Source organism: Eucyclogobius newberryi, unplaced genomic scaffold (genome assembly GCF_026437365.1).
Source record: "Eucyclogobius newberryi isolate DKJ021-1_F unplaced genomic scaffold, fEucNew1.0.hap1 SCAF_2, whole genome shotgun sequence".
Taxonomy (NCBI): Eukaryota; Metazoa; Chordata; class Actinopteri; order Gobiiformes; family Gobiidae; genus Eucyclogobius; species Eucyclogobius newberryi.
In genome coordinates, this window is record NW_027315834.1 from 11,723,539 (window position 1) to 11,749,872 (window position 26,334).

Here is a 26,334-nt window from a genome sequence, read left to right on the forward strand (position 1 = left end):
AGTCTCTGATCGTTGGTGTGATTTATGTCTTTATTCTTTGTGATTACCTTTTTTCCTGCTGCTAAATGTACGTTCCAAAAGTATCCATTTATTGTGTCCACGGCAGGAGTTCTGAGGCCCAAGTACATCGTGCTGAAATTGAGTGGGAGGTCATTCTCAAAAGCGGTACTTTTTTTTTAATTTCTTTTTCTTTTTTTGTGATAGCGACATAGCAAAGGTTGTGTGTTTTTTAAGTGTAATTCCACAGGAGCTTTTAACACTTGTCCATAGGGGGCTTTTAAAGGGCCCCGGTAAGACATAAACGGGGCACATGTGATTATGTGAGCAGCTGTGGCTCGACTTTAACCTCAGTTTCAGAGTCCTGCTGAACATGCTGCTGTCAGTCTGTTTTAGGTCTGAGGAAAGAGAGTTCCAAAGTCTAGAGCCTTTAAAAGAGAAACTGTACTCTCCTAATGATCTTTATTTGATCTTTTAACGTTTATATGAAGGTTCGCCTGTTTTTCTTACTATGACTTAGTTTGGTGGTTGCAGTTGCAAATAAGAGTTTAAAATGACAGGAAGTAGTTCTGAGTTTTAAAAGAGAATTCCTCTGTGATGTCATCCATGTGCGACGTGCCATTGAAAACACAGACAGTTAACACTTAACTGACACTTTTTTTTTGACAGTTTAAATGATTATTCAACAAAATAAAGGTGATATATTGAATTATTGTTTGTCAAATCATAACTGTTGAGTAATTTATATGGATCTTGTTTACAGCATGATTGCTTGGTAACAGTTGTGGAATTATATGTCATGTATCTGCTGCTCATGTCCAACCAGGAAGTACAATCATAATAAACTTAACAGAAATGGTGAAACTGGGGACAAATGGACACAATGTTTAGTAAAATCTGAAATATAAACCGTGTTCACTACATTTGAGTGAAATGTGCAGCCTATTACCGCTCGTGATTATAAAGCTGGCAAAGTAAATTAAAAATTGTACAAGACCTTTACATTTCGGTGCATCAAAATGTATGCAGCGAGGAGAAGCTAAAACCTGCATTCTGAATGAGCAGGAACAATCGATATGTGTATAAGCTGCTCACTGGAGACATTCTGTTCTGGAAAAAACTCAACTGCTTTACATTTCTAGTGGCTGCAGTGTTCATTTTAAAGAAATTACAGCACTTTATTGCACTAGTGGAGTTGTACGATCTGGTCTGAGGCGCAGCTGGGTAAAAATGCGTGTCCGTTTGTCATGACTAAGCAGATTCTAAATGCGTTTCTCCTGCTGAGAAACTGACAGATTTCCCACAGGAGATCAATATCCTCGTGTCGTAAATGATAATTATCAGGCTCATGCTAAAGCCATGTATATGTTTTAGAAATCATCCTATTTATTACTATTTTATGTATTATTTTTCTTTTTAATTATTTAATTACACAATAAATCAGAACAAGACCAGTGATAAAACAATAGACAAAAATCGAGATCCGTAGACATCCAATGAAATTTGTATTGTATATTTGTATTTTTAATTGGGCTTTAGTGATTTGCTTTAGTACCTCATGAGGAATAGTTTAGTTTTGGGTTAGTTTGTAATATAAGGTATAATAAATAATAAATGTAGCTGAGATAATGCACCAATAATACTTATGACCTTCTAACACTACAGCATTTTATCGTCACTGAATGAATTCGTATTCAATTGTATTTTATGGGCCTATTAATTATGGATATGTTCAAATCCATTCAGATAAGCATCAATATAGGAGAATATGGTAGGTCTACAAATGGTAATAAAAATTATACTTTGCACTTGTGTTATTGTCATGAACGTATAGTAGTAACAGTACTTACTACTTATTAACAGGCAATACGTAACTAAAATTGTGTTCAGTAAAATGATTGGATCGTTTGTGCCGCCAGAGTCTCAGTATAAACCTGTGGGAAACACTGTTAGAAAGCAACTTTTGAAGTACTTTTAACCATTCAAAAGTGGAACATAGTGTGATATCATTATAGAAATGAAAAGCGCTCAGATACATGTGAGTAATATCAGACCTGGGTTTAAAGACACACATTTATTTTATAACACTTTGAGATAGTGATAGACACTTTATTTATTTGTTTCATTTTATCTACAGATATATTACATACTTTGTCGCAAATTATACTTTTGGTGAAGCTCAAATACAGTTTTGAGGCTAGAAAAAAATATTATACCATCCTTTGCATTAGAAAAGCTACTACTGTCATCTCCACCCAAAATTGTTGCTCCTTTTCTGTTATTAGGACTTAAAACCACATGCATTTAAATCTGATCCCAGTAAATGATTTATGGTCTACAACAAATTGCCTTCATTCTTAAGTTTGGGACACTCTGATGACACAGGGGGACTGTCCAAGCATCAGGGACACGATCACAGTCTGGTGCATACATGCATTATACGCAGCTGAGGTGACACACTGCTGGTGCTGAAGGACAGCGCCCCGGAGCCTCACCCACTCCCTCACCCACTCCAAACCTCTTAAACTTCAGCTTAAACACCCGGACTAACAGCCCTCGTCCCGCTACATGACCTCATCTCTCATTAGATTACTCTCTGTGTGCCAAAACTCCGCGCTGTGCCATCTGACGGGCTACAAACCGGTCTCCAGTCCAGTTTCGACACGGTTTCCGGCCAAAATCCTGGAACTGCGCGCTACAGGTAGGTTCAAAACGTTATTCTTTCAACTGCATCCCAAAGAATTATCCTCAAATCCCGGCGCATTACTCAGCTAAAGCGCGCGTAAAGCCATGACGCGGCACTGCATCTGTGGCAAAAACGCGTTCAGATCATTCCAAATCCATGCTCATGTTCTGTTTTTTTTTTTTTCCTTTTTTTTTTAGCACTCGTTTCCCTGTCACGCTAAACAAAGGCGGTGTCTGTCCACTGTCCACGGAAAGACGCGCACGGGACGCACGCCAAGACACCGCATCCGTCCACCACCAGCGGCACCTTCTCCTCCATCCGATCCATCCTCCTCCTCCTCCCCGCAAAACGACGAAGACATGTCTCGCTCCGGGGAAGTGGCGTCCCTCAGCCCGCCCGTGACCAGGCAGGGGCAGTTCTGCGGCGTTTTCTGCCCCGTGGACGGAGCCGGGGGAGCGGGTCTGGTCCTGGACGCGTGCCAGGGACGTGGGCGCGGCGCGGGGCGTGGGAGCGACCGGCAAACGGAGACCACGCAGCCCAGGAAGGTGGAGATCCGGGAGAGCACGGGCAAAGAAGCGCTGCAGAACCTGGACAAGAGGGTAAGCCGGGCTGTTTTCCCTGTTATGTTTGAGTTTTACTGGGCGCGCGCGCGTGGACTGACGGTGATTTATGAGTTGGACAGAAAGTTGCATCGGCCTACATTTCCCATGATGCAGCGGGATGTGATGGAGTGGATGTGCGAGGGAGGCAGAGGGAGTGGCTGCTGCTCGGCTCCATCTTTTTTTCTTTTTTTTTTGGTTGTAAAATCTGGTCCTTCTGTGTTCGGTTTCCATGGTTACGGTCCGGGTTTTTATGTGAGGAAACACCAGGCTGGTTGGTTCTGGCTGGGTTTATAAAGCTACAAACATGGGGATGGTCAGAAACTTTGGCTTTTTTAGAACTAAATAATAATTAAGATTTAAGAATATGATAAAAAAAAAAAAAATGCATGGGTTTCTGTCACATGATGCCACACATGCTATTGCTTCTCCGCTGGTAGAGTCATGACAAGGGATGATACTTTTGTTCTGAGCTTTGATCCTTATTTACAGTCTACACGTCACTGACACTTAAAAGCATCCACAACAAACTTTTGTGGACATTTGCATCTGCTCTTCCTCGTCCACAAGCCCTCGGACAAGGCCTCAAAGCTTTCAAGAGCACGGACTTTGTAATAGGCCCGTTAAAACTGTTTACAAGTATGCTAACGTTTATTAGCATAGCCACACAATAATATGTACACTAGCATTAGCCAGCTGCCAACGACCTGGAACAAACTGCTCAGCCTCAGTCTTGAGTGATCTCTGTAAGTCCCTCCTGACCACAGTAATACATAACTCATGTCACAGAAGAGGAATCCTTTGTTTTGAGACTTTTTGTTGACAGCCCACAGTGAACATGCGGCTTTTGTCCTCAAGATGGCAGTAGCAACGAGTGTGTGACGTCGTTTCGGACCGATGAATAGGTTTGAATTTATTGTCTATGTGAGAATTGTGTATTTTCAGTTTAAATAAAGTTCAAATCAGAACTATTGTCCCGGGAAGAAGGTTTTTCTCTCATAGTCAGATCTAAACCCGGACTAAGTGTTCTTGGAACCTGTTCTAGACCTTGAGCCAGGATGCTGGACCTGGTCTATAGTAGAAACAGTAGTGACCTATTGATGAAGGAATAGTCCACCGTGTACGTTTTAGGTTGACAAGTGACACACCCACTGGGACCAACAAGGTGCTGAATGGTTCAGGAATCGAACCCAGAACATTATCGGATCTCATGATGAGACTGAAAATAAACTACACTACAACTACAACTACAACTAAGATTTCTATTTGAATTCCATAACAACATTTTCTTTCTCTGCTCTAAAATATTTGCTCTAACACTAGAATCATTCAATTTGCAGGTCACTAGGCCACACTTTTCATGCAATATTCAACACTCATAAACAATTCAACATTTTCATTTTGTGGAATATTTTACCATAGGACAGAGGACTGGAAAAGCATAGTCTTTGCATAGTCTTTTATGAGAAAAGTAGGTGAAGTGAAGTCAAAATGGCAAACAAACAATATCCCGTTACATCCAATAACACCACTGTATCTATGGATTAATCATTTTGGAATAAAGAAACACAAGAAATTGAATAAATGTGTAATAGATGAGTTTATTGCCATGCTATGAAACAACAATCATAGCCTCTTCGTGGAGACAAGCTAACCTGGCTCTGAATTGAGTTCTACACAATATCAGTCTGGACAGAGTCTCGCTGATAGCAGTTAGGAAAAAGTATAACGTCATGACAAATATTTGAATATTTGATTCGGAAATTCCGGACTCTGCCAGATACTTAAAAATCTCAATATTTTGCCATATATCAAGAATTGTATCTTAAAATTGTATTATCTTAATACATATACACTGTGTTATCCATTTTAATTATGTTGACTCGAAGTCCCAAAACAAGACAAAGAAGAAAAACTTTATCTTCACCTTTTTACCTTGTGTTTTTCTTCTTTGTTACTGAAACTAAATGTCTGTACTATGTGTATATGTATGTGTATAGTACAAATGCAAATATGCACAGTACAGACTCGCGTAATAATATATATGAAAAGAAAATAACAAAAAGTCAGCTCTACTTGAAAGTATAAGTTGAAAACCACAGGTAATTTTCAACTTTTACTTCTTCATAAACTGCAAATTGACAGATGTTAAACTATGATAAACACTTTCTTTACCACTATCACACCAACCAAAGTCATAATTATAAAAACATGAGAACTTGTCATGTGCACTTTAAGGAAATCTAGACCCATTTTTCAACCTGACAATCGTGCACTTTCTTTTGCCTTTTTGAGTACTTTCCTTTCCTGACCTCATCGCCCCGTCTGCGATTGTCGTGTAAACACATTAACTATGGACCCCATCGAGGCAACGACAATTAAAGATCAATACATCCATCAGTCCTCACCGTGCTGGACACGTCTGGGCCAGATGGAGCGTCCTCGGGCTGAACACATGTCAGTCAGGGCCACAAAAGCCTTCCTTTCTACTGTTCTACCATAAGTCTACTGCACAACCGGCCTTAATCTCACTGCGGCGGCGCGTTCACTGCCCCTCGAGGGTCGTAAATCTCCGGGCGGAGGTGGAGCCGGTCCAGGGGAGTGACTTGCATTATGAGATTGTGGGAAACTAAAGTGTGGAATTTTTGGGATTGAGAAATGTACCAAACCATCATTTTTGGGGTTTACAGAAGACATATTATGTTTTTTTTTCTTACTTATTGCACTACTGCAACATGCCTAAGCAGATCATGATTTTATGTTTTGGTCATCGTAAACGGCAATAAACTTGCATAATTTCACCATACAAGAGGCAGATTGTCATCGACGTCTTTTAATTGAGTAAAAGAAACGTTACAATGTCACTAATTTTTTTTTTATTTTTTTTTTTGAACAGAACATAGAACAGAAACCAGACAGAGAGGACACATACAAACATTTTACATCCCGAAAATGTAGTCCGGCGTAATTGTCCTCCATCCATCCATTTTCTACCGCTTGTTCCCTTTTGGGGTCGTGGGTGACTGGAGCCTATCCCAGTGACTTCGGGCCTTAGGCGGGGTACACCCTGGACAGTGTGTACCCTCGCAGGGCCAACACAGAGACATAACAGACAGTTCACTCTCACATTCATTCACTAGGGCCAATTTAGAGTTACCAATTTTTACCGTCTTTGGACGGTGGGAGGAAGCCGGAGAGAACCCACGGGGAGAACATGCAAACTCCACCCAGAGAGATCATGTGATGTTGGTCTGGTCCGGGAATCGAACCCATGATCTCCTTCTTGGGAGGCAAGAGCGCTAACCGCCTTTGCCACCGTGCACCCCGGCGTAATTGTCCTATTTAGTCCAAATTCCATTTTCAAATTAAATCAGAATTTAATCTGTTCTATTTTGCAAATGTCCATAACAATTAAAAAAATAAATTAAATCGTTTTTATTAGACAGGACAGCTGAGTGTGAAATGGGGATGAGAGAGAAGGGAGGGACATGCAACAAATTGTCAGAGCTGGGATTTGAGCCTCACTCAACCACCGAGCAGCCCAGAGTCTCCATTAAAAAAAAAAAAGTACAAGAATGTGGCCCGGGATAGGGGGTAGTTGAAAACAACGATTATCTGAGTGTTTAAGCCTCAAATAGAATGAGTCGGCATCCGAGGAAACGCCCACTAATGGACCTCCTTGGGGGAAGAATGTAAAGCAGCAGCTTTGTCACCCAAATGCCAACATTAGTGCAGATACTGTGCCAAATACAGACACAAAGACGTGGAGGAGAATAAAACGGTCCAATGATGGGCCACATTTGAATAACTATCTAAGAATGCTAACGGCAGCTGTGGGCTAAAAGCTACCACGATAATGTGCTTTTATATCCACAGAAAAGTGCTTTTACTTTTCTGAAGTAAAACTGTGTCAACAACTTCCATTAAGACTCAGTTGGGACTCGACATGATTAAGTTGTTCTTAAAATACAGATAATTTATCAGGGAACGTCATAAAAGAGGGCAAACGCCAGACCACGCCTCCTGATACGATGTATGAACCAATCAAAATATAACTTTCAGTAAGCCGATATTGATGAGGGAGCACTATTATAACGCGGTTAAAAGCTCATTAAATGTAATTTTCCGTCTCCTTTAATAATGTTTGCTGTTGGCAGAACATTAAAATAGCATGTCTTTTGTCCTCATGGTCTTTACCAATGTTTTGCTAATGTGTGTCAAGGTGAAGGTGTGTCAAAAATCAGACACTAATCGATACTAAAACATCAAAACTAGAAACTAATTTGAACTAGAATCAATACAACAACAAAAACTCACATAAATAGCCCATAATTCGATCTGTCCTGAACAGTTTTAGACCTTGAGCTTCTTTAGAAGACACAATAGCATAACGAACGCACCATTATTTGTGTTGAAAATGACAGAGAAAGAGCATTTTATTTGTTTTTATTGTGGTATCAAACTCCGTACTGAGCCTGCTCCTCCGTATTGATATAAGTTTTGACAAAAGCGCAGCCTGCTTTACTCGTTCAACAAACAGTATAACACAGTATAACACCAGGCTAACATGCTAAACAATCAATACTATTTCTCAAGCTAATTTAAAATAGCACGTCTCTCTTAGTGTCAAGCTGCGGATATCATTTAAACTGACGTCCAGGTATCACGTCACGTCATCCAGTGTACCACGTCGTTTGTAGTAGAGCCTATAATCGAATAACCTGGAGTGATGGAGGAATATACTCTGTACTCTCGGTTTGCTCCTGAAGCTGCGATGGCGGTGTGAGCTCCAGTCTCATGTTTCATATCGATCCACAGCATCAGCAACACGACCCACTCTGCACCTCCGACCACACCTCTCTCCTCTGCTGCCTTTCATACAAACCAGATTAAAACACGTTACGCCGAGTCGACTGTTTAGAGCCAATGCGTCGTGTACAAATAGCAATGTTAGCTTAGATTAGCCTTTGTGGTCTCCTTATGGACATGGAGACGCACCAGAACAGACATCAGACAATCCAATCGCGGCACATTCACAAAACCAGGTACGTTCATCAACCCAGCGACTGCAGTTACGTCGCAAACGTAACCAAATCTAATACAATATCATTTTGTACGACACGAATCATATGTAGTTCGCAGTGCGAGGCGTTTACGAATTGCGCTCAATCCTTTTGTTTTTTTGAAACTTTGAAGATTTGTCACTTTCCACGGGATGCCAGCAGGGGGCGTCGAGAAGCACAGTCCAAGTGTTCAACAGGAAAGGGAAGACAAAAGGCAAGAAAAGTGCAATATTATGTTGGCATGTATTTTGTACTAGCCAGTCCAAAAGATGTGTTATACTTTACAATGATGATTAGAGGAATGTTAAGTACAGTCTATTGGCCGCAGTGTCGCGAGTTCGATTCCTTACTCCTACTATTTACTGCATATCCTCCCTGCTCTCTCACCCCCCATTTCACACTACAAAATATAAAAAAATATATATATAAAAAATTAAAAATCCAGTTTACATTACAACCACGAGTACAATAATCAGCGTGAGATTTTTGCGTTAATAACGAAGAGAGCCCTGACACTGCAGTTTGGGAATGATCACTGCTATATTTATTAATAATTCATAATTGTGTAATGTTTTATGAATACTATTTTGACTTGTCAGATCTGATCCTGCACTGTGATGACTAAATACAGGCTGTTCTGGGTTTAATTCATGACATTGATCTCTCCTTTCCTTCTCCGTAAGCAGCAGCCTAAAGAGTGAGTTATTTAATAGACCAATGTTGTGATTAAATGTAATATATTTATTCAAGTGTGTTTCAAATTTGGGTATTATTTGACCTTTTGTCCTGGACTGTTATCAGATGGTGAAGAGACAGCGGGGTGGACCACCCAAACGCAGCCAATCAGAGCACTGCTTTCGGCTGTTCCTTTCGAGGAGAAATACAATACTTCATTATTGCATGTAGACAGCAAGTCCTGCTTTTACTATATACTGTTTGGGAGAAATCACAAAATGTACAAACCCCTCATGCTTAGGGGCCTATTTTTCCCAAAACAGCTGAAAAAATTACCCTTATTTAAAACAAAGTTCCTGAACCCTCTGGAGTACAAACAATTGGCTGGAGCCTTTGTGAAGCTGAGACTCTGTAGTTTTTGGATGATGTCTGATTTACTCTAAAGTAGAAACAAGTTCTGCACAGAGGAAATCAGATTTAAAATCTGCCTAGATTTTCTTTGTTTAATATATAAATGATGTAAAGCTGGTTTCTGGAGGGATCGGCTGACAGACAGTGAAATTATCATTTGTTGGGTTTAGAGTCATTTTAGAGTATTTTTTTTATTTGTGGGTTTGAAGAACAAACTGACCCTGATGCATTAGGTTACATGATAATCGTGATTATTCAGGTCACAATATAATCCTGAGAACCAAAAACTAATGAATGTTACATTTTTAGAATCTAAATTAAGTCTTTTTAGTTCAATCTATTATCCCAAAAAAATTACGGAAATGTAAATAACTTTTACATCTGGCTATTTTTGTCATATTTAAGATTATTTTATCTTTCAGAAAGCTGGTCACAAACAAGAATGAAAGAAAATTTATGATTTCCTGGTCACGATCTCAATAATCGGAAATAATCGTGAAATCATGACGTTTTTTTCTCACAATAATCATCACATTTGATACCGTGACATCCCTAGTTCCAGCTTTATTTTCATGTGCAGCAGGGGTGTCCAAACTTTTTTCACTAAGGGCCGCATTTTGAAACTTAAACGGGGCAGAGGGCCACAAACAACTTGACAATGTCGAATTTGTTGAATGACAAAGTGAATCATTCGAAATTTCGCATTTGACGTAGTTGCGATGAGCCTCCACATCTTTAATTAGACCTAGAATATTAATATTAGGTTGGTCTAACATCAATATGCCTGAATTTGCCCAATTTCACAGTAAAAAGTACTACTTTTTGTTGTTCGGGGCCAACATAGCAGGAAGCTGGAGGACCAACAAAAATTGGTTTGAGGGCCGCATTTGGCCCCCGGGCCCTAGTTTGGACATGCCTGATGTACAGCACATCACGCGGAACTCCCTTTTAAAAGATGGGTTACAAACTGGAATAAATTAAGAAAAACTCCAACGTCCCACGCGTATTAATTCATTCACATATAAAGCACCGCAGCTTTAAGACAGCGTCATCTCCACTAATCCAAACTACTCCAGATGATCACAATAGTCCCAGAGCCGTGAATGAACCGGAGCGGCGGTAGTAACGGTAGTAACGGTAGTAACGGTAGTAACGGCGGTAGTAACGGCGGTAGCGGCGGTTGTAGCGGCGGCAGCAGGGCGAGGCTCTGCGCATGCTCCGTTGGCCTCCCTCTCCCTGCTTCTCCTCTTGTGTCTGACTCCTCTCGGCTTCTGCTGCATCGGACACCGGGGAGGCCACTGCCGCCGCTCGCCGCCACTACACAGCCCCGTACCTCGCTCCGACGTCCGGCTTTCACCCGCACATCCACGCGCCTTCACCCGGGATCTGCTTTTTCCGTCAAACCCCGCGCTGCTTTGACCTCAACAGGCTGCAGTAATCCTCTCCATCCGCCGACATGTCTGGATACCAGGGCAAGAAGAACATACCCCGCATTACCGTGAGTTTTCGCCCATTTAACCGTCATTTAGCGCTGCAAATGTTGATTCCCCGCTGCGAAAGCGTTGTTCTTTCAAAAAATGACACACGTTTTCTTTCATTTGTTGCCAATTGCCCGGCTCCAAATCACGCCACGACCCCCGTTATCTCAGCATTTATTGTAACGCAACCGGAACATTCTGGTCGTAAATTGCTGCACGCGCCGAACTTTTGGACATCGTTTTCGCACAATAACCGCTCCGCCGACGTTATTCGTACAATTCCGGTGCCGTGTCCGTTATTTGTGCGTCCTGTTTGCCGTGAGACCGGTGTCGCGGGGCAGCTTTTTGAGGGGTGTGGGCTGCTCCTGTCACTTGTCCGCGGCTCAAACCTCAAATGCGAAAAGAACGGAACATGCTAATCTCAAGGCTAGCTTTAATGCTACACTTTACGCTTTTCCGAACCAATTTATCGTGATTTCTTTGTTCGTTTCTGCCTTTGTTACCCAATTAACGTCGCTATCACATGCCTGCTAATGAGGGCTGCAAGAGTAATCGACTAATTGTGACTATTCGACGATATTAAAATAAATAAATAATCGTAATTGTTATCAAGACTCTACAGACTCTCAAACACATATATGACAAGGCGTTTTGATAACAAAGAGTGGCAATATTAAATCAAAATATGAAAAGGGAATAATTAATAATACACGTTAGTTGTGAAGATTCTCTGTCTAGAAACCTAAATTTCAACCTTTTATTTGGTTGATAATGTATTTACAAAGGATTTAATCGATTTTAAATGATTATTATTAGGTGCAGCCCCAGTACTAATCAATACAAAGTGTTGGAATCAATTTAGCGTACGGTGAAACTGGGAATTTTACATGAATATTTGCTGCAGGTGTACTGCACTGCCATTGTAATTATCATGCATTTACTAATTGTTTGTATAAAGCTGGTTCTTTGTGAATTCTTTGCTCGTTCCGACTGGTTTAAGCTGCACTTTGGTCAATGACGAGGATGTTTTTCTTTCTTCTTTATAGTTGCGTGATGGTTGGTTCTTAGTAATGGAACGACACAGCGGTTTTATTCCACTCAGCTCATCCAGGGAGAGGCAAGGGCGGACGGAACAGGGAGGAGAGCGTGGAAAGGGAGGGGGACCTAGCTGCACGTTTCTCTGCCTGAGCTGAGGGGCGGGACAGAGGATGGATGTGTGGATGTGTGCACGCCGCAGAAGAAATAAAGAGGTCACTGCCTAGAAGAGAGCGGATAATTGGGTTTGCGTGGATTAAATTGGACCAAATCGGGCTGATGGCGAAACTGGTGAACTAGCTGTGCCTAATGCTGGTCGCGCTCAGGGTTGCAGTCAGCAGAGATTTGAAAGATGCTAAAATGCTAAATTTAGCGCTCATTCACAAGTACTAGTGGTGGGAGATGTACTTTTAAAACAGGGTTAATATCGCAATTTTTGTTTTGGAGATATGCGAAAACCTGAAAAAGAGGCAGAAGCATCTAGAGTAATCTTCCAAACAAGGATATAAAGTGATGTGTCTTCCCTTTTTGCATTGCAATATTTAAACACACTCCACCAATTCATTTGGAGAAACATTTCAGAGCGTTCCTGGTGCATTGTTAAAATACCGTTGTCGAGATACTCCAAAGAAATATTATCGAGATATTCATTTTTGTCAAGACCGGGCAGTTTATCGGGTCGTTCCACTGCGCTTTCTTCTACATTTTAGCGTTGTTTTGGTTAATGAATCTCTACGAATGGTTGGCACGGCGCCCAAAAACAACAGATTCTTATCAATAACGATCACTTTTTGGCTTTTGATCCCAAGCTCAATAGGATTTTTGTTGTCGGATGAAGAAGTTGTACGGCAAGACAAAATGTTGCTAGGTTTTAGATGATGTGACAATATTTGTAGCGCTTTTCTGTTTAATTCAGATGGTTAGGCGCAAAGGAAAGTTGTTATTGTTATTACAGATTTAGCGTTAGCCACCGAACAGTGCAATCTATGGAAAACTAGGGCATTTTCAGCGACTGACAACGACTCAACGACACGTGAGTGACACCAGAGCGTCGTTAGCAGCCAGAGCTAAGCGTCGTTTATCTTTACGTTGTGATTGGCGTTGACTGCGTAATAAACATTTCTTAAATCTTTAACGTTCTGCTGGACAAACGGCGCCGTCTCTTTGTTTGTTCGCGTCAAAGAGCAGCAGGATGAGAGGATAAGATGGAGAATCGGGTGTTGCAGTGAGGTGCCATCATACAAATACATGTGTCCTCATTTAATCTGACATCCAGAGCCTTCCAGCATTTGACTCCAGACGAACGGTCAGTCAGGTCCTGTTTATCTAATGGCAGTAAATGTCACTTCATATTTATGATTGTGTAAGATATAGGTCCTGTGACTGTCTGGGGACGACAAGTGTTTTTTTTTTTTTGTGGCTTTTTCCGTCAATGACACTCTTTGATTAAAAGGAACAAATGATTCTTTGTTGTGTCCCTAAATGAGACATATGATGGGGAATAATCAAAGTGCTTGGGCGTCTGCTTCAAATGGGGTCGTGAAGGTCTTGAAAACACAGCAATATAAAGATCCTAATACTGTAAATCTTAGAGCGCCACAATTTAGACCATAACACACATTTTTGCCAGAGAAAGAAAGAGGGAAGAAGCATTAGGCACATGTTTGAGGCTGAGAATTGAACCCACAACGTCACAGTGAAGCAAAACGTATGCAATGCCCTTAACCACTGCAAGTAATCATTTTCTATCAAGCCTGAGCAAACTTCTGAACCTCAATAGATGCTAAAACACTGCAAAATCCTTAGTGCAAGGCTCAGTGAAAGAGACATTATATGCAGCTCTTTTTTCTGTAATTGGTGTGTTACAACCTAAGTCCAAGTCCTCATAGAGCATTATGTGATATACCGTATTTTCCTGACTATAATTCGCACCTTTTTTCATAGTCCAGAGCGACTTGTATGTTTTTTTCTTCTCTATTGTGCATTTTTTGGCTGGTGCGACTTACACTCCGGTGCAACTTATTGTCCGGAAAATACGGTAAATGGTTTTTAGGGTTTATAATTTATAGTTTGTAACATAGTGACTGGATAAATCGCAATGAAATCTAAATTAAGACTAGACTGCTATCACTATGTGCTTTGTAAACAACAAGAAAACCTTTCTTATTCTTGCTATCGCTGTAGTTTATACCTCCACAAACATCAAACATTGTTGTTGTGCATCAGCAGTTTAGCACATTTCAGTCTATTGTCAAACGTTGACGCTCTTGGACCAAATCTAACTATTAAAACGAAATAAATTGCAACTGTAGTCGCACTGTTTGTCAGAAAAATTGCAATTAGATCTTTTGCAGAAATTGCTCCGTGGCCCCTCCCACCCGCGCCTGCGACCTTTGGCCCGGAAATGAGAGGATTAAAGCAGTTGTAGTCCAAACACTGATTATGTCACACCTAAAAGGATTGACTCCCTATTCTTGACCTGTGCAGGAAGTGAGTGTGCTCTCAGGCCCCCGGCTGCACTCTACGCTTATTAATGTGAAAAGGCCGTCATTAAAAAAGAATTAGACTCTGGGGCTCAGGCTTTTGTTTAAATAAGACGACTATCATGTGTTCTTGTCTGTCAAATCTCAAAGCAATGACGCCATACTTAAAGTGCCTCTGACAGGTTGGACCACTCATTGAACAAAAATGCAGTCAAGATAAATATATTTTAAATTTTGCTAAAAATGATAACAAACATTTCCAAGAATTGCAAATTTGAATAGGTTCATTATTTTACTTAACCTGTTTGTACTTGATGACATCACAATAGGACATTACCAAGCAACCACAGGGCCAAAACTCATCACAATTTTTTTACTTTGACAGATAATTTTTTTTTAAAGTGACTTTATTTTGTTGAATTAATGTTTAGATCGTCAAATAAGTTGTGTAATTTATGCATACACTTGCTGGCTGGAATGAGTGTCCCTATTGTGATGTCACTTCCTGTCATTTTCTACAGTTTTCCTCCACAAATAGCTGCTCGATTGGTGTAAAACTATCATTTATATTTACAACAGGTATAACACCAAATAAAGTCAAAATTAGAAAATCATGAAAACCTGTCATAGGCACTTTAAACTTCAAAGACAGTAAGTAGATTCAAGTGTAGCGCTGTCAGACCTGCAGATGTACTGAGTTAAATAGTAGATTTATTGTAGATTCATTTTGTTCCCAAAGCAGTTGAACAAACACAAACACCTTCTTAATCAACTGATGCATGATTTTTATTACCTCACATCTGGAATCCTGTAGTATAATGAGTCATGTCAGAATAACTTTGCATGAAACTAATGATAAATACATACATAACGGCTCTTTTCACGAGAGCACGTCTGTAACTCTCTGCTGTGAGATATTCTTTATTTTGATTTATTTGAGCAAGATTTGGCTAATTCCCACATCGAACGAAGTGAAGAGCCGCACTTTTACGGCAGCCGGAACCAGCCAGGCCTTTCATGAAAAGTCTGTCATCCCAATATTACCAATGTTAATGCAAAATGTTATAAATATATAATACGTTATTCATTTTCTTTGTAAAGCCAATCCATTTATCATTTGTCAATATTGATTAATTTTGAATTACGATTAGTTTAACATCATTAAAAACTAAATTATAATAACTTTCAACTTTGACTTTAAGAACACAAGGCTCCATATCATAACAGAAACATGCAGATGACAGTGAGATGATTAGAGTCTAAATGAGACGTGGATGTGCGCAGCTGTCTTCCTGTTCCTGAATCACATCTTTCCCATAATTACCCATTTATTTGCCCATTAAGGGACGTGGTTATACATTCTCATTTGTTGTGCCAGCGTTTCAGGGCGTGGCACTGACGTCCAGTTCACAGCAGATGGACTTGAGATGCGGCTCACATTAAATATGAATGCACTATGTTAAGTCCAAGGCTGGGACTGGAGCTGTGATTCTAAGGCTGTGTTCACACTGTGTGCACACATAGCACACCGGAAACGGGACTAAACTTTTAACTAAACCTGGAACTGAACCTGGACAAATAAAAACAATGAGCCAATGTGCCTCACCGGCCAGCTCTGCGTTATGTCCACATATACTGGGAGATATAGCCATTTTAAACAACTAAACTTACCACAAACCACAGGAAATCACCCCAATATGGCAAATAACTGAATATATAAACTAATACAGTATTTAAAAACATGTTTTTGCACATTTATGTTGGACTGCCAAAATATCTTCTCTTTTGCTTTTGAGATTCAAGCAAAAGTGTTGTGCGATGCAAGTACAGTATTCATCCAAAATATAGTTGCTGTATTACTGTGTTATTGTGCAGCTGTTGAGTATAGGGGTGTGCCGAAATATCAAATTATCGCTAAATTGTGATACTGAATTTGGTAATTTTGAGACAATTTTGTTGCTTGTTTAGAGAAAAGAAACTTTTTGTTGTTGTTTTTGTGTTACTTTTAATGGCGGTTGGCAGCCAACTGAAAAGATGCGTTTACCACCACCTTCTGTAGTTGTACGTCTTCAAAGTATGTGTTTTACGCTATACCGAGCAAGAGAGAATATGACTTGTTTGTGAAGACCGTTTGACATTTTGACTGTTTTGATAATTAAAATGGTTATATTTAATTTGGAGTTTGTGCTGGTCGTCGTTTAACAAAGAAAAACGTTGTTAAAAATAGTGATATCATAGAATATCATGAGAAATATATCGATTATCGCATGTATCATGTTACAATATTGTGACATCGTATCGAGGTCTGGGTATTGCCTAGTACCTCACAATACAATACGTATCCCGATACAGGGTCCATGATACGATACGAACCCTAATACAGGGAACTTGATACGATATGTGTCCTGGTACATGGATATCCTTTAAAATCTGTGTTATAAGTTTACTAAAATTATGTTTTGATTTAGTAGCATAACAAAATGCATTGGAATTGTATGTTCACACTGTCTTCTATATCAGAATACAACTGTTTTAGGATTAAGTGACATTTTCAGCCTTGATGCACCAGCCTGTTGGTTCAGAAGTGCAGAACTCTGCAATTTCTAATGACTTCATGTTGTTTAAAAGTATCGCGATGCACATCTCATCTCTGTATCGATACACGTTGTGCCAAGAAGTATTACGATATCGATATATTGAGCACAGCCCTACCGCGTATCGTGAATCGCATCGACTCACGAGTGACCCTGTGATTCCCAGCACTACTGTTGAGTATTAACCAATAAGTGTGTATCTGATTTATTGTCTGATGATTAGTTCCACGAGCTCAAGCGTATCAGCACCAGAACAATAAAAATAGCACAAAGACAAACTATCTGACACTGAAGAGGGTTAAAAATAGTCCATTTAGTCTATTATTATTACTCTGTCCTGGAAACTGTGCTCCATCATCTGCTGAAGGAGAGAGTCTTAGTGGCTCAGGTGGTAGAGCAATCATTGAAACAACTCGAAGATTTATGGTCAAATTCCAGCTCTGATGTTACTCATTCTTTATTATTATCAAACCAAATGTTTTATTATTTCTATGGCATGGAATCATGTCTATTCACACTATTAACAAAGATATTAAGATATTCTTCATTAATACACATTTTTTATTAGATTTGTATTGTTTTGTCTGCCATGTAGTTATAATATGAGACTTGTGGATCATTATTTTATATTTTGGATATTTCAAATTGCAATTACTGATCTAAAATTACTTGATAAAAGACAAATGTGAGTTGTAGATATATATATTTGTTTTTCAAAATGGCTATGCTGAACTGAAACTGAATAAAGATCACTCAAACTTGCATGAATCACTCCAAATGCAAGTTCGAGAGGGTAAATGAGAAGGTACAGATGTCAAGATTATTAACTTATTCAATAATTGTGGTTTTTCATAATAGTAAGAAACAAAAATATAATAAATATAAATAATCCTGAAATCCCTACATGAACAAGGCAAACTTAATCACTGCTCAAAATGCAAAAATTATAGTCCAAAAGTCTGAACTCACAAAACCGCCTCCTTTTACTGACAGAAGATTGGCGTTAAACCTCTTTATTAAAGTGTTTTCTCCATCCATATAATTTTCTCCTTATTTTTCTTTATTCCTAAAAGTACAAATGCTGTGATTCTTGCTAAAAAACAGGGATACATTTGATCTAGTTGAAGACGTGCCAGTTAAAATGTTACCTGGAAACGCTGTTATTTTGTCCAAACGGGAGCAATACCCTGGAAACATGAAGTCAAACAAAACTGCTCGCCAGGTCATCGAATGTAGATTTATGCTTACGACATCGTTCTTCTTCGACCACGAGTCTGCAGTGGAGCGTCTCCGAGCCAACGCAGCCCAGGTTTCCAAATACAACCTTGAGCCGTTTCTGTGGCTGTTCTATCGTCGCTCCGCATCGTTTGTCTTTCTAAATGCGAAGAAGCTAAAGAAGAGCCATTGCTGCTTCTTTGTCGTGCTTCTCAAGTTCAACAGTTCACGCGGACGCTACTTCTGTCTTCGGGGAAGTGTAAGAATCTAGAGTCAAAAATGTATATCCTTTTGTAGGCGTTCTCGGATGTAAAATGAGTTAATTCTAGATATAATTATAGTTAAGGATGCCATGATATCGAATGTTAGTGTTACGATTATTGTGAGAAAAAACATCACGATTTAACAATTATTCACAATTATTGGGACTCTGATCAAACAACAGTAAAACCTTTCATTTTCTTTCATTTTCATAGTCTTAATATACTGTTCCTCAATTTTGACCAGCTTTACAAAATGTAACGCTCTGAAAAACAAGATGGTTAAATGTGACAAAAACAGCCAGATTTTAAAAAAAGTTCTTAACATTTATGTCTATTTTTTGGTGATATATTGAACAAAAATATATAATTTGCTTCTAAAATGATCACCATTATTATTTCTTTGTTCTTACGATTATATTGTGACCTGAATAATCATGATTATTGATAAACCGAATAATCTTGACATCCCTGTAATTCCATTACGATGGTATAAGAAATCCCACTGCGAAACACTTCAACCTTTTGCAATAAACACATCTATAATCGATAATACCTCTTTATTTTAGGATACGCTTATTCAAATCTAACTAGTTGCTAATTTGCATACATGTAAGCCGTTAATGTGATGTTAATTTATATTTATTCGTCCCTTATTACTGACTGATTCTGAGTAATCTTATTCTGCAGCAAATGAGCCATTTATTAACACTTTCTTTATTAATAAACTCATATTTACAGCCTATTAGTATGATGTTAGGAGATTCTTGTACATGAATTATGATCCCAATAAGCTTTTGGAAGGTTAAGGCTGTCGTTAAGGGCTAGCACTATATGAAATTTAGTTTTTAGGGTTCTTATGGAAATAGAAGAGCAATGTTGTTATTATAAAGAAGTGGTACATGTTAATCTTAAAAAGTATTAGTAAAAAATTTAACAAAAGACACGAGGCAATTTTTGAACTCACTACAACTTTACTTCAATCTGTGGGACTTTCCAAATATTTATCAACAGCAAGTCAAAGATCGGATATCGGGATCGACTGAAGAAACGTATCGGACTCAGATTGAATCCTCTTAAATGCGATTCAATAATAAAAAAAAAGACCAAAATAATTAGATAAATCATTTAAATCCTGTCTTGTAATCTTATATTGCGTAAACATGTTTGATCAAATGACTTCTCACGACTTCACTTTCTTACATAACATGTCTGACTCCCTTGAACATCGGAGGTATGTTATCGCTCTCCACATCTCCAGCAGAAAATCGGTCGATTCCGCTTTTCCTCTTGTTAAAACGCCGTAGTTTTGCCCGTGTTTTATTTGCCTGCAGTGGTTTTCCTGCGCGCCTGTGAGTGTGTGTGTGTGTGTGTGTGTGTGTGTGTGCGCATGCGTGCGCGTGTGCACGTTTTTGGTGCGGGCTTTCCACTTCCTATTTGTGAGCGTTCCCATGGAGCTGAGGTTGGGTTCATGTCTGGGGTCTGGCTTTGCTCCAGTACAATCAGACCACAGTGTCCAGCCTCTGCACACACACAAGCTCCACAAGCACAACACACACAAGTACACGCGTTACACAAGACCACATCCATGTCCTATATTCACTATATTACAGTAACAGTGCGGTCACCCAGGACACAACATGGACCAAATACTTAATTAGATCCAAACACTGACAATGCGCAAGAACAATAAAAAGAAAACCTTACTTGGCTACTCCTAAAAGAGCAAAGAATCAAGTTTTGTTCGTTAGCTGCTCATACTATTCCCCTGAACAAAACTGTAACCTCAAAACATTTGCTCGTTTTTAATATGACCCTTATTCAATCACATGATACTTTGGCAGTCCTGCGCTTGTAGCAACTCTTTTCTGCAAGTGTGTAGTGTTGCACTACTACTATACTACGAGTGTGAGACAAATGATCGTTGCAAATTGTTCTTATGTCTGTGGTCGGCACAGTTAAGTATTTAAGCAGAGAAGTCCTCACTTCTCACTCACACTTCGCCTCCTCTGAGTGACACTTACACTTCTCAAAGGCGTCCAGAAGGCAGTCAAGACAAGCCCAAACCTCAGCTGGCGCTTCTAGATTTTGAGGAGCAGCGGCTCTACTCAAGGCTCTTCTCGGGTGACATTAGTTCCTCACATATATCTAAGGACACGCCCAGCCCTCAGCGGACAAATGTTTGACTTTTTGTTACTCGCTTTAATACAGCTTCATATTCTCAGTAGGACTTTGTCAGATGAAACCCGCTTCTGGATCCAAACATGCTGCTCTTTGAGGTTCATGGCCTAATAAAGGACACTTGTGCAGAGATGTTGGCGTCTGCTGTGGTAATGTGCTAATGACAGCGCGGACACTCTTCTGTAGTGAAGGGCACACTTCAGGGCAGTTGTTGGAAGAGTTTGGGACTGCAGCGAGGTCAGACCCCTCCGTAACCTCAGGCTTTCCGACGACAACTGCGAAGCCTTTCCCAGGCCGCCGTGTCAGCTCCGTGGCTAATGTAACGTGTGTGTGAGCCTATCATAACTTTAAAAATAGGTCATTACAAAGGGCTGCACAGGAAATGGCTGGCTGCAGTATGTCAGGATTCTGTTCTTGCCTGGAGCTGCTGCTGTCAGCAGACTCACACTAAAACTACTTTTCATGACACAACCGTGGAACTGATCCATAAAAGGCTGGGATCACGGCCACCTTTTTATCCTGGAAAGCCCCAAAATGGTAGTGAATAGTAACAGATAAACAAAGTCTGTGAACTTTTAAAAGTACATAAAATGGATGTGGTTGGTTAACTTGGACTGTCCGTGTTAGTAATGCAACATGGACCACGTGGGGTCTTTGTGTGTGGACATAGGCCTGTCCTGATGATTACGATATCGACTCATCGTTAAATAAAGAGATAGATGAGGGCTGTAATTATGAATCAACTATAGTAAAAATAATCGTGGTCATATTTAGTTTGATAATTGTAATCATTAACAAATAAACATCAGAACTAACTAACTCGTAGTGTTGTCACAATGCTGACGTTTCAAACTCGATACCAAGGAATACACTAGATTTTAGACAATAGACTGACATTTTTTACACAAAATTATAGTCCCTTCTTTATTCAACATTGGGGTTTAGGTGTTTTTTTTTTGTATTGATACTTGCTCAGATGAGTTCGAGCTAGTGTTAGTATCTAATTTTCTATTATTTTTGACGACCCTAATGACTTGTCAGAATTTACTCTCTGCAGCTCAAACCCAATTGTACCACAGAAAATTGACAAAAAATTCCTTGTTAGTGCCAAGAAAATGCGATAACTACTGGGCCCATGAAAATACTGTTCTAGCTTTCCTTTACTCAACGATTGTAGTGCGCTCTGATGTCATGCGTGAGGCTCTGTCAGGTTACTCGAACGCACTCCCAAATCCGGTCCCGTGCAGTAGCGAGCGAGGCTGCGGAGGCCGGGGGGGGCTCGCGGTGACAGCCTGAGTTTGGATCCTCGGCAGCCATCGTCCGCCTGAACAGAGCCCCCTTTGTTTGCGGGAACGCCGAGACTTGTGACCAAACCTGCCACTCCCTCTGTGGACCCGGACCTGTCCCGACTGAGGGCAGAAACGTGGGCGTGAACTGGGGAGAAGGCAGGGGTGCAGTGGGAGACAGAACCCACCCCCTCCTTCCCTTCACTCTCTCTCTTTCCGCCTCTCTGTGAATGATTGATTACACGGCGTCAGTTCTGATAGGCGCGCGTTCCCGTCCGACTGAGGGGATTCGGGGTGAAGGAGGAGGGCGCTCTCATTGTTCCCTTAATTGAATTCAGGAAGGCCGGGTAATGTTTCAGCCGCCTGTGAAACGGACTGAGCGAAGCTGCTTATCTGTCCCAAACATGGCGGAGAAATTGGGGGCATTTCCCACGCCGGCGCTTCTCTTGTCCTGAACAAACCTCTTCTCGGGCTGAAAGTAAAATCACAATCAAGGCTGAGACTTAATCGATTAACAACAACAACAACAACAACAATTATTGAAATTATCTTCAACTAGGGATGTCACGATTTCAACAATTATAGCGAGAATAAACATTGCGACTTAACGATTATTCTTGTGTATTGACATCATGACCAAAATAAAATACTGAATTTTACTTCTTGTTTTCCTGTTTCCTTAACACATCCACGCTCCACAGTATGTTGCCTGCTTTATGAAATCAAACTTTCTGAATGATTGATTTGACATAAATGGCAAGATGGAAAAAAAAGGACTTTACATATAGGTTTACTTTTTTGAGGAAAGCCTGAGCAGAATGATTTTGCTTCTAAAATCGTCACATTTCTTTTAAGTGAACTAAATTTTTTTAAAAAAAATACCTAATTCAATTTGGAAATAGTCACTTTTCTATAAACTGATTAAAAAACAAAAACTCTTTATTCCTTTTTAAAATGTCTTGTTGAGACAATCGCTCACATTTCTACCATAGATGTTAAAAACAATGGTTAACATGATACAAATCCACTTTAGGCTTTGTCTGTCTGTTATAGTGTCTAGATGTTGTCTCTAACATTATGAAATCACCTATTTTAATCTCTAATATCCTTTTACTGTCCAAACAGAGCCATCATTGGAACAAGTCGGATCTAAACATTCCATGTAACAGAACTCATCTGTTTGTGGAAGAACGCCAGAGCAGCCATGTGCTTCTTATTATCTAAGCACACCTGCCTCTTGTATTAAAGACAATAAATATAATCAGATCAAATAAGATTACTCCATTGGTAAAAGTGCACTTTATAAAGCCTCCAGGTGTGCCTTTGAAAAATGTCCGATTCGAGTTAACAGATGGATGTAATTTAATAACTTACCAGTTAAGTGTCCTCAGCAAACTTCTGTAACAAAAAATAAGAAATAAAATAAATACCATTACTAGAGATGTCACGATATAAAATGATGTGTTACAATCATTGTGAGAAAAAAACATCAGTATTTAACGATTATTCACGATTATTGAGATTGTGACCAAACAACGAATAAAATCTTACATTTTCTTTCATTTTTGTGGTCTGACATGTGTTCCTCAGGTTTTTGACCGGTTTTATGAAATGTAACTTTCTGAAAGACAAAATAAAGTTAAATGTGACAGAAATAGCCCGATAAACAAGAGTTATTTACATTTAGGTCTATTTTCAGACGATAGATTGAACTAAAAAGACAAAATGTTGCTTTTAAAATGGTCATGATTATTATTTTTTGATTCTTACAATTATATTGTGACCTAATAATCATGCTTATTGATTAACCTAATAATCATGATGTCCCTAATCATTACCAATTTTTATAGAACACTGAATAAACAAGAAATAAACGGTAAAACAAAACAAGTCTGGAGAGAAAACAACAGACACAAATAAAACAAAAATGTTAACAATTGTCCCACTTTGCCCACAGACAGACATTATTTATTTTTAAAAACTTAAACTTGGTAATGTTCTAGTCGATGGTGTGTCGTGGGTATCTTTTCAACCAAAAAGCGTGTGCTGCAACTCACAAACGGTTGAAATACACTGTTTTTAGACGCTTCCAGGAGTGATGTGTTTCGAGCAGCTGCACACGTTACTTATGCAAACATTCTATCACATTCATTTTGATGAAGCAGCACAATAAAAACACTGTTGTAGACAGCGCAGACAAATATTAGTTGTTTATATGTTCACTACATTTGCTAAAAAGTAATAAACATCAATATCTTAAGTAGAAAAAGATTCAGTTGTCATCTGGACTTTTTTATCCAAAGAGTCATTCTCAATCTGCGCGAGGATGAGAGAAGAAACGCTTTGTTTTTTCAAATTCAGATGACTACAACTGAATCTTTTTCTCCAATGGAACTCTCCTGGACGAATGAGGGATTACACCGACATCACTATCTTATCACTTCCAGCTCTATTTTTTATGTTCACTCATTAATGTAGGCTTTGTGGCTTTTCCTTGTCAAATTGTTGTAGCCCGCGGTGTTTTTGGTGCATGTAGACTGGTCGAGTGCTTGCCCTGGTTTGTCATAGTTTTGATGTTTGGAGGCTAACAACGCTAACAGGCATTTCAATCCTGTACGTGTCTCGAGCATTGAATTTGGTTCTAAACTTGTTCACGTTTTGTTCGTTGCCTTCCAGAGCGACCGTCTTCTGATCAAAGGGGCCAAAATCGTGAACGATGACCAGTCGTTCTGCGCCGACGTTTACATGGAGGATGGAGTCATCAAGTGAGTTTCAAAACTATCAAACCAAATGATCAGAAAATCAGGCCTTTTTCCACTAATTAGAATCAAACAAATAAAATACCAATATTAAATTAACCATTTGATTTAAAACACTCTTTTTTTTAAATGAATTGATACCTGGTCTTAAAATATTTTTTGTAAAATACAATTAAATCAAAGTTGGGCACTTTTGTCGTTTTGAAAAGCTCAAAAATGAATAAATCCAGAGAGTGTGATCAAAATACAATTAACAGTATTCACATAATTTAGGACACACAAAGGACAAAAAATGGGAATTACCAAACAAAGGGCGACCACTGAAATAATACAAACAAACCTTACAAAATAAATACTTAATCCATAAATCATGATTAACATTAGCAATAATTAATTCAAATTATTCATTAAACAAATAAAGATCAAATAATCATGTTCATGTCTTAAAAATCACCCCCCAAAAAATCACCACAAATCACAAACAAAACAAATCATGTAACTAACTATTGCAATGTTAAAGATAAAATTAAAAAAAAAAGTTAATCTGTGAACTGCACAATCATTTTAAATTTGCTTTCCATGGATTTATATATCTTAATTTTGTTATCGGCAAATATAATTTGCAAGTCAAATATAGAAAATATAGGCGTAAAAAAAAAATCCATATTGGTCCATCCCTAAAATCGAATTCTTATAAACATATTTTACAACAGTCTCCTTCTCTCTCCTCAGACAAATCGGAGAAAACCTGATCGTACCCGGCGGCGTGAAGACCATCGACGCTCACGGCCGGATGCTGATGCCCGGTGGTATCGACGTGCACACGCGCTTCCAGATGCCCGACCGCGGCATGACCTCAGCCGACGACTTCTACCAGGGAACCAAGGCCTCGCTGGCAGGAGGCACCACCATGATCAGTGAGTCCACTCCCAGAGTTTGGACTAATCCTGGACTTGACCAAGACTTAACCAGCCGGGACTAAAAGCAAATGGCTGATATAACTGGTGTTGTTATTTGGTGCTAAATTGAGCCCATTTTAGTCCTGATGTGGATTTGGTTTGGTCATGTTCTAGTCTCTGTTTAGTCCTGATTTTAAGGACTCATATTATGCATTATTTGTATTGTTATTGGCCTTTAAACATGCTTTTGAAAATCTTCAGAACTTCAAAATACTATATCTACCAAAAGTATACTTTACTTAACACTCTATCTACAGGCAGCAGTGGGAATTACATTAAACAAAAGCTAGCTTGCCCAGGCATGCTACTCTAAGAATGCACTTGTAATTGAATCAAATATGATGTCAGAAATGCTCAGAACGAGTCTGGCGATGATTTATTGACTTAAAAACTGCATAGGAGACCTTTGATGTCACAAAACTGTAATATTTGAAACTGAGTGTTTTCTGAGGCTCAGAGGAGTTATTAAACAGGATTTATCAAAAGAGTTAAATCTACAAGTCAAATACAACTTCAGGTATGTTTTTGACGAGGGAAAAGGTTTGTAACTTTGTGAAAAGCTCAAGTAAATTTCGCATAATATGTATCCTTTAGAAAAAAAGTAAAGTTCATAATTATGGAAGGTCAGCGTTTTTCCAGGTATATTGGTTGAG

General features: G+C 39.3%; 1 protein-coding gene across 2 annotated transcripts in view; it reads left to right on the forward strand.

Annotated features, from left to right (window-relative positions):
• The first annotated feature begins 3,030 nt into the window (after positions 1 to 3,030).
• Positions 3,031 to 26,334, forward strand: part of dpysl2b (dihydropyrimidinase like 2b) — a 40,809-nt gene continuing 17,505 nt past the window's right edge. Inside the window, exons 1-3 of one of the 2 annotated variants that reach the window (XM_072453475.1) lie at positions 3,031 to 3,282; positions 24,640 to 24,728; positions 25,455 to 25,639. In XM_072453475.1, coding sequence (XP_072309576.1) covers positions 3,043 to 3,282; positions 24,640 to 24,728; positions 25,455 to 25,639 — 514 coding nt within the window. In that variant the 5' untranslated portion in view covers positions 3,031 to 3,042. Of the gene's footprint in view, positions 3,283 to 10,685; positions 10,930 to 24,639; positions 24,729 to 25,454; positions 25,640 to 26,334 lie in introns of those variants that run through there. The other variant, XM_072453476.1, reaches the window with a different exon arrangement.